General features: G+C 36.3%; 2 protein-coding genes across 2 annotated transcripts; one reads left to right on the forward strand and one right to left on the reverse strand.

Moving 5' to 3' along the window:
- Positions 1–607: 607 nt before the first annotated feature.
- On the reverse strand, positions 608–6,598 carry LOC311086500 (uncharacterized protein). Its single transcript, XM_084119414.1, has 2 exons — positions 6,185–6,598; positions 608–2,216 (listed from the first exon to the last, which is right to left on the reverse strand). Exons 1-2 carry the CDS (start codon positions 6,267–6,269, stop codon positions 760–762), a joined length of 1,542 nt encoding a protein of 513 aa, XP_083975540.1. The 5' UTR covers positions 6,270–6,598; the 3' UTR covers positions 608–759.
- Positions 6,599–7,205: 607 nt separating this feature from the next.
- Positions 7,206–17,223, forward strand: LOC311086615 (uncharacterized protein). Its single transcript, XM_084119586.1, has 3 exons — positions 7,206–7,654; positions 10,913–11,069; positions 16,166–17,223. The coding sequence occupies exons 1-3, from the start codon at positions 7,355–7,357 to the stop codon at positions 16,807–16,809; spliced, it is 1,101 nt and encodes a 366-aa protein (XP_083975712.1). The 5' UTR covers positions 7,206–7,354; the 3' UTR covers positions 16,810–17,223.
- The last annotated feature ends 1,061 nt before the right edge of the window (positions 17,224–18,284 follow it).

The following is an 18,284-nucleotide window of genomic DNA, read 5'->3' on the forward strand; positions in this document are numbered from 1 at the left end:
TTTGGGGTAGACCTGAGTAGCTAAAGTGAGTCGTCTCCATCCCTCCTGGGAAGGCATTGGTCTTCTCTCTAGAAATCTGGCTGATAGTCTTTGTAGTGCAAGTGCAAAGTGGTGTTAGTACATACCAGGGCCCAGGTCAGGACACAGACAGACTGGCTTAACTGAACATCTGCTAGCTGTTACGTAGTTCATATAAATTACAGCATAACGACTATCACCTAGCTACAGTACTTTAACATAGAGGCCAAGTCTGTTCCACAAACTACCAAAAGCAAAGTGCTTCTTAAATCACCAAGAAAATTGTTGTAAACTTGATAAATGTTTAAACATTAGATCACTTAGCAAAATCACTAATTGGAAATGAAATGATTACAGTGCAATCTGCATTCTTTCATTCACTTTATGTCCTTATATATGTATATATACATATATATATATATATATACATATACACATATTTTAAATTTAACTCCTTCATTCTTATTTTTGTTTGTCCTTAAGTTATTTAAAAATGTACCATTATGAGATTTGCTACATAATTTGCCTTGCTTAATTTCACACGAATGCTAGTCCACATGCACAAAAACCATCCCATCAAACATTTTGGTATTGCACAGCCAGACAAGTTTATTGGATTCATATTTTAACCTCTTAGAAGCTTCCAATAGAGAACTTGAATCAAATGAGCCTCTTTTGGGAGAAACACCTTTTAATCTTAATTAACACCGTTTACCTGAAAATGAGCTTTGCTCTTTATGACTACGTCTGACAATGCTTCTTTTTATGAGCCAAAAGATAAATGGATGTGCTGAAATTCATCCCACATGAAGAGCAGTTGTATAGCTTCTCTCCAGCACGCACCCCTTCTTGTGCTTGTGTTGAAGTCTCTGAAGCAGTGAAAAGCTTTCCACTAAGTGAAACCTTGTCCGTTTTTTCTCCAGTAAGGATTTGTTGGTGCCGTTTCAAGTAGCTTGCTCTGGAACAGGCATTCACACCGCTATGCATTTTCTGGTGCGATTTTAAATTGCCGAGCAATTTAAAACCCTTTCCGCACAACGAACACAAATGGGGTCTCTCATCAGCATGACTTTTCAGGTGTATCTCTAAGTGAGATGGCAAAAGGAATTTTTTACTACAGTGATCGCAATTAAACAGCCTTTCTCCAGAGTGAATGCGCAGGTGATTTATGAAGTTGATCCTCTCCGAAAACCTCTTTCCACACTCAGAGCATTGCAGTTTCTCACCAGAATGAATCTGCAAATGACTTTTCAGGTTTCTTTGATAAGTGAAGCTCTTTCCACACTGGGGACACGAGTAAGGTCTCTCTCCAGTGTGAAGTCTTATGTGACCCTTAAGATTTCCTTTGTGTGTGAAACCCTTTCCACACTGAGGGCAAATGAAAGGCCGCTCTCCAGTGTGAAGCCTTACGTGAACCTTAAGGTTTACTTTGTGTGCGTAAGTCTTTCCACAGTATTGGCACATGTAAGGCTTCTCTCCAGTGTGGATTTTCATGTGACTCTTAAGGTTCTTATTTAGTCGAAACCTCCTTCCACACTGAGGGCATTTGAAAGGCTTTTCTCCGGTGTGAGTTATCAGGTGCCTGTTAAGGTGATCCATGTCTGTGAAACTCATTCCACACTGATGACATATGAAACAGTTCTCCCTTGTGTGAATCTTCATGTGGCCATTTAGGCTTACTTTTTGTGAGAATCTCTTTCCACACTGATTACATGTGAAAGGCTTCTCTCCGGTGTGCGTTCTCATGTGGTGCCTAACGTTCCCTTTGTGTGTGAAGCTCTTCCCACACAGTTTGCAGTAGAAAGGGCACTCGCCAGTGTGAATTCTCATGTGGCTTTTAAGGTTTCCTTTTTGAGTGAAACTTTTTCCACACTGTTGGCAGGTGAAGGGACTCTCGCCAGTGTGGATTCTCAGGTGGCTTTTAAGGTTTCCTTTCTGGTTGAAACTCTTGCCACACTGTTGGCAGGTGAAGGGACTCTCTCCAGTATGAATTCTTAAGTGACTATGAAGGTGTCCTTTACGCGTGAAACTCTTTCCACATTGACGGCAAGTGAATGATCCTGTTTTCTGAGTTCTTTTTTGAGAGGAACTATTTTCAGTCTCCTCACAACTAAAAGATTTTTCTCCACTTGTGAAATCATGGTTTTTCTCCTCCACTTCATTCAGTTCTTGACCTTCCTCTTTCAGCAGCAACAGGTCTAAAATTAACATAATAAACGGTCAAATCAATTCAAGACTGAAAGGTGAAACAAGAAATAGAGGTGATGGCACAAAGTAGCAGACATCAAATAACTAAAGACTAGGGGCCAGATTTACTAACAGCTTGCATGAGCATAAACCCTCTTTTGGAGTTAAAACCTACTGTCAGGATTTACTAAAGACATGCAGTGATTAATTAGTGATGAAAAGACACAGAGTCAGTTATTTTTGCGACTTATTGCTAGGGCTGGGTACCGAGTTCGATACTTTTTAGGTACCGACCGAATTGCCTCGATACTATCGAGTATCGAAAAATGACTTCTTGTTCGGTACCAGATTTCGATACCTAAGGGGTTAACTCGTCAACGTAAGTGAGCCAATAAGCACTAAAAACAATAGTTTACGCGGTTACGCCCAGAGACGTGGCTCACGTGAAGTGTGTAAGCGTCCCAACCCCCTAAATATGTGGAAAAGTCAATCAAAAGTGTGGCTACATTTCTCCAGGCTCAATGCCAACAGCGTGCAATGCCGTATTTGCGGTAAAATAATTGCTGCAAAGAGCGGTACCACAACAAATATGATGAAGCACTTGACAGCGCACGGAGTAAACATAAGAGCAGAAAGTTGCTCCGTCTTCGACCTTGTTGATCACTCTGACAGCGTTTATATTGCAATAATAACCTACTGAATGTACACTGCTGTTCAAAAATTTGTTGGTTAGTCAGAATTGTTTTTCAGTAAGGATGCATTAAAGTGATCAATAGTGACCTTAAATCATGTGTAATATTACAAAAGATTTCTGTTTCAAATAAATGCTGTTCTTTTGAAATTTGTATTCATCAGAATCATGAAAAAAATGTATCATAGTTTCCAAAATATTAAGCAGCAAACTGTTTTCATATTTCTGAAGGATCATGTGACACTGAAGTAATGATTTTGAAAATTCAGCTTTGACATCACAGGAATAATTTACATTTTGAAATATATTCAAATAAAATAACAGATTTTAAATTGTAATACTATTTCACAATATTACAAGTTTTACTGTATTTTTTATCAAACAAATTCAGCTTTGGTGAGCATGAGCTCTTTATAAAAAAAAATTGTGTTCCTTTGTGCACTGGCTAAGGAGCATGAGTCAAACTGAAAAAATAAAACCAAAGTTTTTCTGAGGTTATGTAATCTTGTTAAAATGGATTTCATAAAATTGGTATCGAAAAAAGTATCGTTCAGGAACCGTTCGGTATCGAAATCAAGGTATCGGTATCGAAATCTTTTGAACGATACCCAGCCCTAGGCTACTTATTGCATATGCATTTGTAGGAGTTTCCCTTTCAGACGCAAAAATTATGGGAGAAGAGTAAGTAAACTATTTAAGGTTTATGTTAGTCAATTTACTGGTATTTGCGCCATTATTTAACGCACATAAAAGCATGTTTTATCCACTGATATATATAAATGACTGGATTGCTTATTGCGTTTTAAATCAGAGGACATCATTGATTTACAGCCAAAACATTGACCCATAATCACCCGATTTGCAGTGTCTCCGTTTCACAGGATTAGTTTTACTATATATGTATGTAAACTAATTGTTACTTCAGATGTTATCTGTATTGCTTATGGCCTTTTCAGAGAGGATAAGTCATATATTGAAATCGTGGATGTGGTTGTGTCTACTGCACACTTCTGACACAGATAACTGATATAACACAAAAATATATTTCTTTACGTATGTAATTATGACAAAAATATTATCATGAACATATATTTAGTGGCAGAAATTGGTTTGAATTGAGCCTATTCACTAAATATTAATACAAGCCTCTATTAAATTGCACTATATAATTCAAAGTTTACCATACATCATTTTGGAAATAAAGCAGTCAGTGTTATTTGTCTGAATAAATTATAAAGCGTGTATTTTATTTCTTGATTGAGCAACATCTATTTCAAACTCAAATTCTGTGGCGTTTTACTAGAAATACAGTTTCCATATGAGTAAAGTGTTATGTTGTTGAATTAATTATTAATTTAACCATTGTTTAAATCATAACTGCTTTGAAATGCCTGCTGTTAACAAAATCTTTGTTGAAATATTTGCAGTTAGCCTACTGTTTTAATAAAAACAATCCTACAACACAAATACATAAACACAACAGTACAAGGCTATTTCAGGTTACAAGGCATAAATCTTTATCCCGATTTCAGGAATGTGCACTTTGACATTTCTAATACTTATGGCTGAAGTGTCTCGTCTGCCTGCCGAGCTGATGTTCACTACTGTACTGAATATGAACAAAACTTTTTAATAAGCAGGGGAAATTCCCAACTTTAAACAAATAACAATTTACATGCTTAGGACGTTTGCATTGTAAGAATGTACAGGGAGACTTTAGATATAAAAACGGCAGTAAAATTTTCTCAGTAAAATCATATAATTTTCTATTAATTCAATAGAACAGCAGCGCTTACTAGGGAATACCAATATGGTGGCGCGGTGGCTTCATGGTTTATGACGTCATGAGCAATCCAGTTCTCTAGATCAGTGGTTTTATCCCATTTTGTGCTTGACATGCTGCAGTAGTTGCTGTAGGAGGAGGAACTGTGTGGGAGAATTTCCTCCACTCATGTTCATTCATTCGGAATGCCAGAGGAAGTCGTTACACAAACATATGGTGCGTCCCAATTAGCATATATCCGTCCTAGTATGCGAAATTAGAATTAGTGTCAACTCAACTCGCTGAAATGAGTATTTCAAAGATACCCGGATGGCCTAGTTTTTCCGGTTAGAAAGTTTATCCGTGCACTATCCAACGGCTAATATTGAGCGCAACCCATTGCATGTTGGACGAGAATTCGATTAGAACTACAAACATGATAAAAAGTGTTAAAAAAAAACTACAAACATGACGGATGTGCGAGACCAACGGTTAAAGGTGAACTAAGTAACTTTTTTTACCTTAACTGAACAGCTTCGGAGTCATTGGAATGGTTAAATTACTTATTTCGGGTTGAATGGTGGTCGTTTCGCACCCCCCTGGTGCCCGTGAGCGGAAAATACGCACTTGCAACTTTGAGCCGTCAGGAAGTCTCGCGTGATATCAGGTCTCGCGATGTAAACAATTGCTTTACGGCCAAAAGAAATCTGCTAAAATGCAGTCATTATTGCGCTCCCTCACGCTGTCCGAACCCGAATGAAGAAGACGTTTTAAAGAATGTCCCATCTGCTTTGATGTCGTTGATCTATAGCCTCTGGTGTCTGAGAATCACCAACGAGTTTTTACAACAGTGTTGTCAAATATCTAGTCCGAAGCTGTGGGGGGAGCTCTAGAGAGAAACCTGCGAGCAAAAAGCGCGAATACAGCGAAGAAATCCCGAAGCTACTGAGTGCTGCTTTAAGAAGAGTGGTTAAGATGGTTTGAGTGATTATTAATCAGTAGCCTATCTAACCAGATGAAAATGTATTTATCAAATGTTATCCACATTATATTTAATCTAAACCAGCATTGTGAACTTTTATAACAATAACCTACGTCTGGTCATTAACTTTCAAATGCATCATGTAAACATGAGGAGAGTTCTCAAAATGAAAGACCCACGACTGGCAGATCAAAGCGAGACTACATTTCTATCTGAAACAGTAGGAAATTAAATGATTGAATGTGGAGGAAACACGCAATTATGATTTTTATGTATGAATCTTTGAGTCTGCAAAGTTTTTTTTTTTTTTTTTTTTTTTTAGGTAATATGCAATGCAATCTTGTTAAAACGGATTTTATAAAATTGGTATCGAAAAAACAATCGTTCAGTAACTGGTATCAAAGTCAAGTTATCTATATTGACATTTTTTGAACGATACCAGTCCTACAGTTTATATGACTGTAAACATCTCATAGATGTAAACATCTTAAAATATCATTAATTTATCTAAAGGAAAAACTAAGAAATGAAAGTGCAAACCAACCTATTTGGTCCTCAGTATCTTCATCTTTCACTCTGCATGGTTCTGGAATTCTTATGTCTTCACTCTCCTCTTTAATAAATTCCATGTTTATATGTCAAGCAGATCTTAGTTGTTTCACCTTAAGTGTTTTCTACTTGTTTTCACGCTTTGTCATGTTAAAGATGATGAGAATAATTAACTGGAAAAACACCCAAGTCTTTCTGTAACTCGTGTGGATGCGCTTTAAACATCATTTATACACTCAATGTTGCACCATTGCTTTATCTTTACTGTTGATAAATGGCGCTATTACGCTGTTGCAATACCCCCCAACTCTGAATTGTTTTAAACCCCTTAAATTCGGGTTGAAAACCACAAACCTCTCCTCTGCCAAATCTCAGCAAACACACCAAGTCTGGTGCAGAATTATGACGCCACAACACATACCAAAATAAAAGTCTCGTTCACACGCTGTTTCTACATTGTACATTAATAATGAAATGTACGTCACAAGAATTCATATGTCGATTCATATGAATTCATATGAAAATACACTCCACCCAAAAGAGGCTCCACGCAGAATACTACATTTAATATAATTAAAATATAATTATAATTTGGCGTTAATAATTTGTCAAATTACATTATTATTATTATGCAAATTGTGTTTCTATGCTTTATGCCGTGAATATGGACCACTCCAGTGAATACATTGGTAATTATATTAAATAAGCATCTCACCGAATTAAAAATATGCAGGGACATATTTAAAGAAGACCTTTATTTTGATGTGTGTTGTGGCGAAATAATGCTAGTGATGGGAGAAACGAAGCTTCTCAAAGCTTCGAATCAATTGAACCAATTGCTTCGCAAAATGATTCACTCTTTCGAAGCGTTGGTTTGAAACGCAACACGCTGGTGACCCCTGCTGGTCAAAACAGTGGAAATGCAAAAAAAAAAAAAAACAGGCCAAACATGCATAAAAACATATTTTATAAAAACACATTTCAAATGTTTTATTGAAAGTAAAATCTAAGCCTCGTTTACTGAAATCACGTGACTTTGGCAGTTTGATACAAGCTCCGAACCACTGACTGAATCGAAACAAATGATCCGTAAATGTTTCGAAGCTTCATGAAGAAGTGTTTCGAGAAGTGTCCATCACTACTGTAGATTTGTATTAGTCTTAAAATGGTGCGTTCGTGCGTCTATCCAGGATGCTTCAGAAAACATAAAGTCTTAAGATTGCGAGAGCCGCCATCAACGGGAGATGGAAGATTAACATTTCACCAGTTCCCTGTAAATGATCCTGAGCGACTGAAGCTGTGGCTGCTCGCGGTTCGCTGGGATGTAAAAACACCCATGGCAAAAATCGAGAGATCCAGGCTGTGCAGTGAACATTTCTCCTCCGAGGATTACGAGCCGGAGAAGGGGAAGCCAAGACGACTTCTGAAATCCTCAGCTGTGCCTGTGCTGTTTCAGCCAAATGAGGTATGCAGTGTTTATGTTATGTGTGAAGTTGTTAAATAATTGCTTATGCAACTGTTGTTACATTTTTTAATTATTATTATTTTCTATCTTTGCATTTTATTTAACCTATCTCACTATATGATGTATGTATATGATGGTGATAGTTATAAATAGTACTTAAAGACAGTATGCATGTGACATTTAATGTAAAATTTATTTCACTTAATTATATGACATTCAAAATTAACATTTAATATAAAGACATTTCTCTATATGAAAACCAATAAGACATTTAATTAATATATAGATAAAATAATATTTTTTATAAACGTACTAACAGCAAAAAAACATGCAAACTTTATACAAAAAAAATGTGCAATGGCATTTATGCAGAAAGTCATCACTGAAAATCAAATTAATATGATTAATATTAAAAATATCTTTGCTTTGAAGAATGAGAAAAATAATAAAAAATACTTATGAGCACTCATAATTTATATTCTTTAATAATAAATACAAAGCATACAGTAACTTCAACTTCTCCTAACCCGAAAAGTAATTGACCACAAGAAAAAATATTCTATAAAATATAGAATGAAAACAAATTAAAGCTTCGATAATAAAATGAGAAATGTATGTTGATTCAGTATTTTTTTACCAGATAAACACTTAATATATAAATTATTTCAGCACACCATGACAGAAATATTACAGACAACTCGCCGTTTTCTCTGTCATGCTTGTTTTAGTTTGATTATAATGATTAAATTTGACATTAAATAAATGTCCATATTGCATATTTAATTTCTTTTTGTAACAACATATGAACTTGAAAGAAATAATATTGTCACATAATACAGTAAAATGGGATGCATTTTACACTGTGGTTACACATGAATTAATATATTTTCAAAATTTAAAAGTTAAAAGTATTTTTTTTCTCATTAGTTCATGCTGTGTGAAGTGAACTAACAGTAAACTATTGTACCACACAATAAATAGCATTAAATAGAGAATATTAGAGTAGTTTAGAGTACAAAATAGTTTTTTATAGTTTTTTTTTATTGATTTTAAAGAATTACAACTACATTCAGGGGAGTACATTGAATAAACAAAAAAGATAAATACATAAAAAAAACAGTGACAAACTTACAAGTTAAATAAAAATATGAAGATATTTACAAATGGAAACACATTTTACAACATTTTAAAAACAAAGGCTTATTTCCTCCAAATTTACATTTATGAATACTAAATTTAGCTAACAGAAGTAGCAGATAAATTAAGTAATATTCCTTATGATAAGATTTGTCACAGGAGAAAAAAAAATTGTGAGATGTGAGAACATAAATCTGGCCAAAAACAAACTGAATGAGGACAACTCCAAAATAAATGTTAAAATGTTTTAACATGTAGGCCTAAACCACAAGATGTACAAAATATATCAATATCACAATTCAATCTAAAGATAATAATTACAAGGGTAATATTTATAAATAAGTTTAAGAGAAATTAAGCGTGGTCCATGTTGAAGATTTTATTATTTAGAAAATAAGTAATTTAGCTATAGATTTGTACTCTATTATTTCCTTTCTGTGTGTGTGTCTTTGGGTTTGACTTTGGAAGCCTGAACGGCCAGAATGATGCAACAGAGAATTCTATTTCAGTGATGTCACATGGTACAAAATAGTTCTCAAAATATCTATAGCAGGGGTGCCCAATCCTGCTCCTGCCGATCGACTGTCCTGCACAGTTCATCTCCAACACTAATCAAACACACCTGCCTTTAATTTTCAAGTGATCCTGAAGACCTTAATTGGTGGCTTCAGGTGTGTTTGATTAGCGCCCCTGATCTATAGAATGTATTACCATTTTTGGAAGAGATATATGTGAGAAGCTGGCCACTGAGCTGGAGCGACTTTCTGCAGGAGATGCTCGGCTTTGTTTGTGAAATAAAGTCTAATATTTCTGGCATCAAAGATCTCTGAGAAGTGATTTCCCAAAAAGATTGAAACCACAACATCCACTACTGCAGAATCGATACAGAAGCAGCTGTATCGACACTCATATCGACAAGCAGTGTGTGACGGTACATCGTCGCATTGAAGTATTGAACGCAGCCCTAGTGTAGTATGAATGTAAACTGGACGTACATTCGTCATGTTGTCATCATCATGTGATCTATCAGCGTCAGTTAAAGGGTTAGTTCACCCATAAATGGAAAAAATATCCCATGATTTACTCACCCTCAAGCCATCCTAGGTGTAAATGACTTTCTTCTTTCAGCCAAACACAATCTTGAGTTATATTAAAAAAATATCCCGGCTTTTCCAAGCTTTATAATGGGAGTGGATGGTAACTGAGCTTCAGAAGGCCTTTATTAACCCCCTGGAGCCGAATGGATTACTTGTATGATGGATGGATGCATCAAAATCTAATGTACCATTCTCTCCCATTATAAAGCTTGCAAGAGCCAGGATATTTTTTAATATAACTCCTATTGTGTTTGGCTGAAAGAAGAAAGTCATACACACCTACAATGGCTTGAGGGTGAGTGAATAATGGGATAATTTTTTTCTTTTTTGGGTGAACTAACCCTTTCAGTCGCTTCACTGCAATTCAGTTTAGCCCCTCTACCCATTATCTAGGTACTTAACTATCGCCCCCATTAATAAAATGTAGGCTAGTCTTATTGTTTTACCTGAATATTATTGTTGATTATTATTCTGTTTATTAAAATTAGGCCTATTATTATATTTACACTACCATTACATTTTTATACATAGTTTTAAAAGAAATTATGATTATCTCACCTAAATGTTCCACTCAATGGATTTGTGTTTTTACAGTGGGGTAATTTCATTGCAATTGCTTTCACACAGTACAAGGAAGCTTGATTTCAAACTTTGAACCGAATTTACAAAAAAAGTCGGTAATAAATTAAGAACAAATAATCAAATTACAAACAATAGCACAAACAAATACAGTACAATAAAGAGACAAATTGAATAAACAGCACTGCACGTTTTTCAGGTGGGTCTAACAGTAGTCTTCAGGTAAGAAATACCACAGAAATTAAATAATCATATATTAAAGTTACAAAAGTAATTCAGTCAAGAGCAGTGAGTGGTTTTTCTCTTTGTCTTTTGTTGTTTGATTAACATTAATGACATACATTATGGAAGCCATTTCACTCGGATATACTTAACAATAGGGTAGGATAGACTATTGCAACTTCTGTTTCATGAAATAACTCACAATATTCCCATCATCCAACAGGTAAAAAGGTCATTTGGATTCAAACAAGCAGGAATAACTCCTTCAACTTCTTCAGGGAACAATACTGAACATATGGAGTTTATTAGAGAAGAGAATGAAGACATGAGTGATCCACAATCATGCAAAATAAAAAATGAAGATACTGAGGAACAGAGAGGTTTGTGTCCATTCCTGATTCTTCATATACTTCCTGGTGAAGTTTGTTCCATACACACCTTTAGGTTTAGACTGCTTAAAAACAAGAAAAAAGAGAAAGTTCTGATTATGTTTTTGACTCATGTTCAAAGGCCTTTTAAAAGCTGATTGTATTGATAGACCCTTATTTAAAAAGGGTATTTTATACCCTTATTTATATTTATAAATGCATAAAGAAATAATAAATTCATAAATTTCACTTTCAGAGAAAACGCTCTGCATCAAAACATGGTAAATGCAAACAGTGAACTCGGTGAAAACCTACAATGATTAAATAGCTTTGCCCAGAAGTTACCTTTATAAACCAATGAATAAATTCTGATTTAGCTACCTGTTATGAAGCACTTTGTCTTTGATTATTTTTAATTAATTTAGAGAAGCGGAAATTGTTATTATGATTAAAATACGGTTAATCATGCAGCCCTAATAAAATGGTCAGAATTTGAAAGCTGAGAGTTTGTTTCTTATCAGATGTAACAAAGGTCTTTGTGATTATTGGATAGGAGATGCTCTACAAATAATGTTTAGTGTAGGGAAAACCGCGGACCTGGCAACCCTGGCTTGAAGTACGGGTGATTCATAGGGTCAAAAAGCTTGCTTAAACGTAGCTATTTTTTATTTTTTAACTGTTAATGTGTTATTGTCACATTAATACGGAAGAGGATTAGGGCCAAGCAATAATAAAAAAATAAAACCATCTCGAGATTAAAGTCACTATAATGCGAGATTAAACTCGTTAAATTTCGAGAAAAAAAGTCTAAATACAATCTTGAGAATAAACTCATTAAATATCGAGAATAAAGCCGTTGTGTTTCGAGAAAAAACGTGTTAAATTTCGAGAAAAAGTCGAAATACAATCTTGAGAATAAACTCATTACATTTCGAGAATAAAGTCGTTGTGTTTCGAGAAAAAACTCGTTAAATTTTGAGAAAAAAAGTCTAAATAATCGTGAGAATAAACTCATTAAATTTCGAGAATAAAGTCGTTTCGAGAAAAAAAGTCAAAATGAAATGTAGAGAATAAAGCATTCGATCAGTGTTTATTGCATAGTCTACTGATATCAGCCTCATCAAGGTTTCGTGGTTTCCCAGGATACCATAAGACGCATTATTAATCGATGTTGGTTGTGTATGCCTCCATCCACAGAATGTAACGACTGTAACCATCTATACAGCCATTAACGGCAATGCCGTACGGTTTTAATTTATCATAGCTGTCCATATGCCAGAGTGCATTTGGGCCAGCACAAGTGTACTGGCGTCTTCTCAAGCGTCTCCTTTGTCGTAATTCCACACCTTGAGGATCAACAAGTTTAATAATGCGTCTTATGGTATCCTGGGAAACCACGAAACCTAGATGAATTTCATGTTGGACAAAAGCGAGTACATCGCGCAAATTGGACTGATTTTTTCTTCTAAAAAGACCTAGCCGACCTAGACCTGAGAATGTTCTATTCTTTGTTACTGAAAGAAAGTCTAAAATATAGCTTGACTAAGTGATCCAACTCTGCCATGTCCTCTATCAGTAGGCTATGCAATGAACACTGATCGAATGCGTTATTCTCTACATTTCATTTCGACTTTTTTTCTCGAACACAACGACTTTATTCTCGAAATTTAATGAGTTTATTCTCATGATTATTTCGAGTTTTTTTTCTCGAAATTTAACGAGTTTAATCTCACATTATAATGACTTTAATCTCGAGATGGTTTTATTTTTTTATTATTGCTTGGCCCTAATCCTCTTCCGTACATTAATCATCAATGAGACATTTTCTTCACACACCGTACGAGTTGCAGTTTGACACATTTTCTGCCCCCTTTTGATTGACAGGATATAATCTGTAGGGGTGAGAATCTTTTGGATCCCACGATTCGATTCTTGGGGACACGATTTGATTCAAAACAGATTCTCGATTTTGAATCAAATTTAAATTTTATATATGCATATATTTAAAATCTATGATGAAATCTAAAATCAAATCTATGCATAAATCTAATTGAAATTTGATTCAAAATCGAGAGCAGATAAATGAACAGCAGCTACTGTTAGTCCCAATCGAGCGGGAGTAATTTAGTTTAAATTATACACACCTTATAAGTGCATTAATTTAATCTAGCCCGCTGCCGTTCAGCGTTCATATTTGCCTCTCACGGCGTGAGCTTTTGCATCATTAAAATGAGTGAGCATCAAGTCGACAGTTGAATGAAACGAAGCGACTATCATCTGGATTTGGGTTGCATTTCCCAAAAGCATCGTAAGCCTAAATTGATTGGTGATAATCGTTCTATGATCGATTTAAGCTTATGATGCTTTGGGAAAAAGCAGCGCTGATCAGTGGTCGATCGTTTGGAGTTCAAAATATATAATACAATGGTGTCAAGTAAATGTCCCCTTGATCAAACCTGCCTGCATGTGACTTTCTAGTGATCCTGAAGACTTAGTCTTAGTTTGCTCAGGTGTGTTTGATTATAGGGTTAGAGCTAAACTCTGCAGGACAGTAGACATTAGGCACGTTTCCATTACAGATTTGCGCAAAACTTTTGCAATTTTTTTTCTAAATGTCGACAAAAAACTATTGCGAAATGACGCCGTTTCCATTAACCGATGTTATGCGACTAAAACTTCATTTTTCCTCTCTTGATAAGTAAAATCATTCCAAAAACCTTGGCAATGGACGTTGGTAGGTTTATGTACTATATCCCAGCCACTGCACTAGCCATTTTTATTAATCGAAGGAGATGTATGTGTGTTTTCCAAACATTAATGGTAAGGAATGACCCTTATTATACTTGTGAGCGGCACATATGAGGTGTTTCTCCCTCGTATCTGCTTCGAGGTCTTGATTGTGGCATTTATTTAAGGTTTAGAATCCATTATTCCTGTAATTCTTTTGTCTTATATGAATTTAATAAAGAACTCTGTCTCGTATTCTGTCCAAACACACCGCGTCATCTACGTCAGGTGACTGTAAATGCGCAAAAACTGTTTCCATTTGCGAAATATTTCTTTTTCGAATTGCCTGAAAAACCACCTCATGCGAGCGTAAAAACTTTTTTGCGATAAATGGGAGTTTTTGCGAAATTGACGTGTTTACATTGGGCGTATTTTCAATTCGCAATTTCAATTTGTGCAATTTGAAGGGTAATGGAAACGCAGCTATTGATAGCCAGAGTTGAGAACACCTTCTGTACTATTTCAGGAGATTTGGTAACAGTGCCCATCCTAACATATAATAATGAAAGATTTGCCGGAAAATCTTGTCAGTGACAAGGAAAGAGTGTGTCAAAATGGCATTCATTGTTTGATTATTGTGATAAAATTGACCTAATTTAAAGGGGTGATAGAATGATTTTATAGGGTATTTCACACTGTTCCTTAAAGTCGCCATGCAATCAAATTTTACAATTCGTATTTTTATATGTAATATTGTAGTGTTTATTACAAATGATTTATCTGTGCACTTCATTAATTTGTAAAAATTCATGTGCCCTTATATTCTTTAATCAAATATGTTATCCTTCCCTCCCCCCTCGAAACGACTTCTCTTCTCTTCCTGTCATGTGCTATGGCGCAAGGGCGTGGCAACTCCCCTCAAACCGTTAGTCTGCTATGAGCGAGAGATGGAGAGGAGGAGCACTAAAGTAAAACCCTGCCCTCCTGAATTCAATATTCCGTTTCACTTGGAAATACGTCACAACACTGGAGAAAAGTCGTTTGTAACTTCCGGTTCATGGCGACTTTAAGGTTTTCAAATAGGGAATGTAACATTGGTAGGGCTGAAAATGCCCGGGTGGGTCTTTTATACGCCCTAATGCAGGGGTGCCCAACCCTGCTCCTGCCGATCGACTGTCCTGCACAGTTCATCTCCAACCCTAATCAAACACACCTGTCTTTAATTTTCAAGCGATCCTGAAGACGTTAATTGGTTGCTTCAGGTGTGTTTGATTAGGGTTGGAGATAAACTGTGCAGGACAGTCGATCGGCAGGAGCAGGGTTGGGCACCCCTGCCCTAATGCAAACCTGAGAAATAGCCCCAGAATGAAATGAGCGTTTTTCTCCCTTTTATGGCATGCTCATGAATATTTAGATGAGCTGCACGCTGATTGGTTGGCTTACAAAAATTGGCAGCACTCACTGAAAGTGAACCATGGAGATGTTAGGTGTGTAACCATATATGTTTGAGCCTGAATCAGCACTTTAAAACACAATGTGTGCTATTGTTGTGTGGTATTATCACATGTAAATTCAAGTGAGGGCAGGAATAGGCCTTTATATTATTTATGACCATCCCGGTCTCACGGGTCATGCGGTTAGACAAGCACTCGCAGCATTTTTTATCATTCCAGACGCAGTAAACTTAGCGTGCCGGCTAAACAGTGTCTGACTGCACGACCACCATTGATATTCCTGGGCCCAGAAAGTGGGCTGTGTGTATGCAAATTTAGGGGCGTAACACAGGTACAGACCAGATCCAAATAAGGAAATCCCCCAAGTGTTACGTCACATCTGAGCTGATTTGAGATCCGACCGTTTACAGCTGCAGTTTAAAGTTTTGAGATTTTCATATTAAGGAGGTGACAGGATTTTGAGATTCTGTGTATGGCCATTTTACCCACCGAGCTGCTGTTATTGAACTATGCCAAGGTAAACTTGGTTTTGCATTCTATCACCCCTTTAAAAGCTGATAATCTGTTGAATCTTATTGTAATTATTGGATGGGAAGCGTGCTACAAACAATGTTTGGGGAAGTTTTGTTCACGCATCAGACTAAAATATTGATCTTGGAATTTAAGAATCAATATCGTTTCATCAAAATCGATAAAATCGTGAAATAGATTTTGTCAACCCAGCCAACACAGCTGTTGTTGCTTATCCACATTTGTGCACAAAATATACCCTAAGACAATCAAAACGTGCCATCTGGTAAGTGTTAATCAAGATCAGTTATTGTTGATCAATTCATCAAGACAGCTAAAATCGCACTGTGTATGAACTGTTTTATAATTGTTTTTGTACCTTTTGATTAATATTTGACAATTACATGTTCATTTCAGAGGTGATAGAAGTGAAAGTGGAAGGTCAAGAACTGAATGATGTTGAGGAGAAACATCCGTATCACAGACCTCATAGTTTCAAAACTGGACAGATGGGAAAGTATTTGTCACAAACAAGAAGACCCAAAAATTATTTTACCTGCCCTCAATGTGGAAAGAGTTTCACACAAAAAAGTCACCTTATGGCTCACATAAGAATTCACACTGGAGAGAAGCCGTTTACCTGCCAGCATTGTGGAAAGAGTTTCACTCAAAAAGGAAACCTTAAGGATCACGAACGAATTCACACTGGAGAGAAGCCTTTCACATGCCATCAGTGTGGAGTGAGTTTCACACATAAAAGAAGCCTTAATGATCACATAGGAATTCACACTGGAGAGAGTCCTTTCATATGCTCTCAGTGTGGAAATACTTTCACACATAAAGGTGACCTTAAGAGACACAGAAGAATTCATACTGGAGAGAGGCCTTTCAGTTGTCACCAGTGTCGAAAGAGTTTCACTCGTAAAGAACATCTTAAAACTCACACAAGGATTCACACTGAAGAGAATCCTTACATATGCACTCAGTGTGGAAAGAGTTACAAACATCTAAGTAACATAAGAAGACATATGACAATGCATTCAGAAATTACATTACACTAATCACAGTGTACTATAACAACAGACTGTATTAAAACTTCCTCACTGCAAAAAGAGCATTTATTATTGTTCTGCCATTTGACTCATCAACCTTTTTGTAAATCCTTTGTCCACAGAGAATTCTTTTGTCACCAGGTATTTTTATATGTGGTCTATTTTATAACATTTCAATTGAAACTGTTTGATGTACTGGTACAGTTTGAATATTGTGTATTATACTACGGGGCTGTTGAATGCTTGATTCTGATTGACAAACGTTCTAAGGTGTGCAATTATTTTCAGGGAAATGCACGGCTAAAGTAGTTCCAGCAGGTCTCGACCGCATTACAGGTCCATATCACGTCGCCAAATGATTTCAGTTATTTCAAAGGTCTTTACAGCCCACAGAACCTAAACCCACTACGACGCTGACCGAGCAAATAAATATAGTAAACAATAGGATAAAAAAAAGTTACAATTATTTCCAAGTTTTTTGCCACAAAATTATGTTTTTCTTATGTATTTTGCAATTACTAGTTATTATGGAAAAGTACATCTCTCTTCCTCGCTCCCACTCAAACACACACACATACATACAGTACAGACACACACTCGCGTGTTGTCAGCACTGCTCTGACGATTTTGTCAGTAAAATAGTTTAGCAACTTAAGCTACATGACGTTTCTCACTAGTGAGGTGCAGATAAACGTAGTTTCGCTATTAGTAGACGCTGGTGCTGAACATTGTTGAGAGACGCACAGACTGAGGTAATTCACATGCTTAAACTCTCTCTCTCTAATAACTGCATTAGACTGCTATCAGTGGCTTAAGTCTCAATTACTAGCTCTAAAATGACGTTTTGGAATTAGCAATGCAGGTGTTGTGATGTCAGTCTGTGTTCCCCTGTCTTTTCATGTTCAGCAGTTTCCTGTTATGTCTATTAGTCTCCCCAGGTGTTTAAAATTAACCACGCCCCCTTGTTATCTTGTTTAGCTTGTTTGCCCTTGTATTTAAGCCCTGTGTTTTAGTTCAGTCATTGACTACGTTTACATGCGGCCAATTACCCGTTCAAAACCGGAATATTAGCAATAACCCGGTCGCGCATGGCCATGTAAACACCGGCAAAAACCCGAATATGCTCATATCCTGGTTTTTAAAAACCCAAATATGATCCCTAGGGTACCCCTTTTCTAACCCGAATATTTGGTCATGTAAATGCGTATCGGCATATCCCCATCAAAAGGAACATTGATTTGTGTTCTGCGCATGTTCTATTCGCAAGGAATCTTAGTCTTTTGAGTAGAGACGGCGCATACAAAAACCTGCGTGCAGTATACCGGAAGTAAACAAGAAGTAGAGGTAAACATGGCGAGACGCAGCACAGCACCACACTTTTGGAGCGAGGAGGAAAGCGCAAACAAAGTCGATCACTATCTGCCCCGAACTATTCATTATCCACATGCTGCTGCTGTTGTTGTCGTCTTTGGATACAGGAAGAA

The sequence above is a fragment of the Abramis brama genome, assembly GCF_963993115.1.
Source record: "Abramis brama genome assembly, chromosome: 7".
NCBI lineage: Eukaryota > Metazoa > Chordata > Actinopteri > Cypriniformes > Leuciscidae > Abramis > Abramis brama.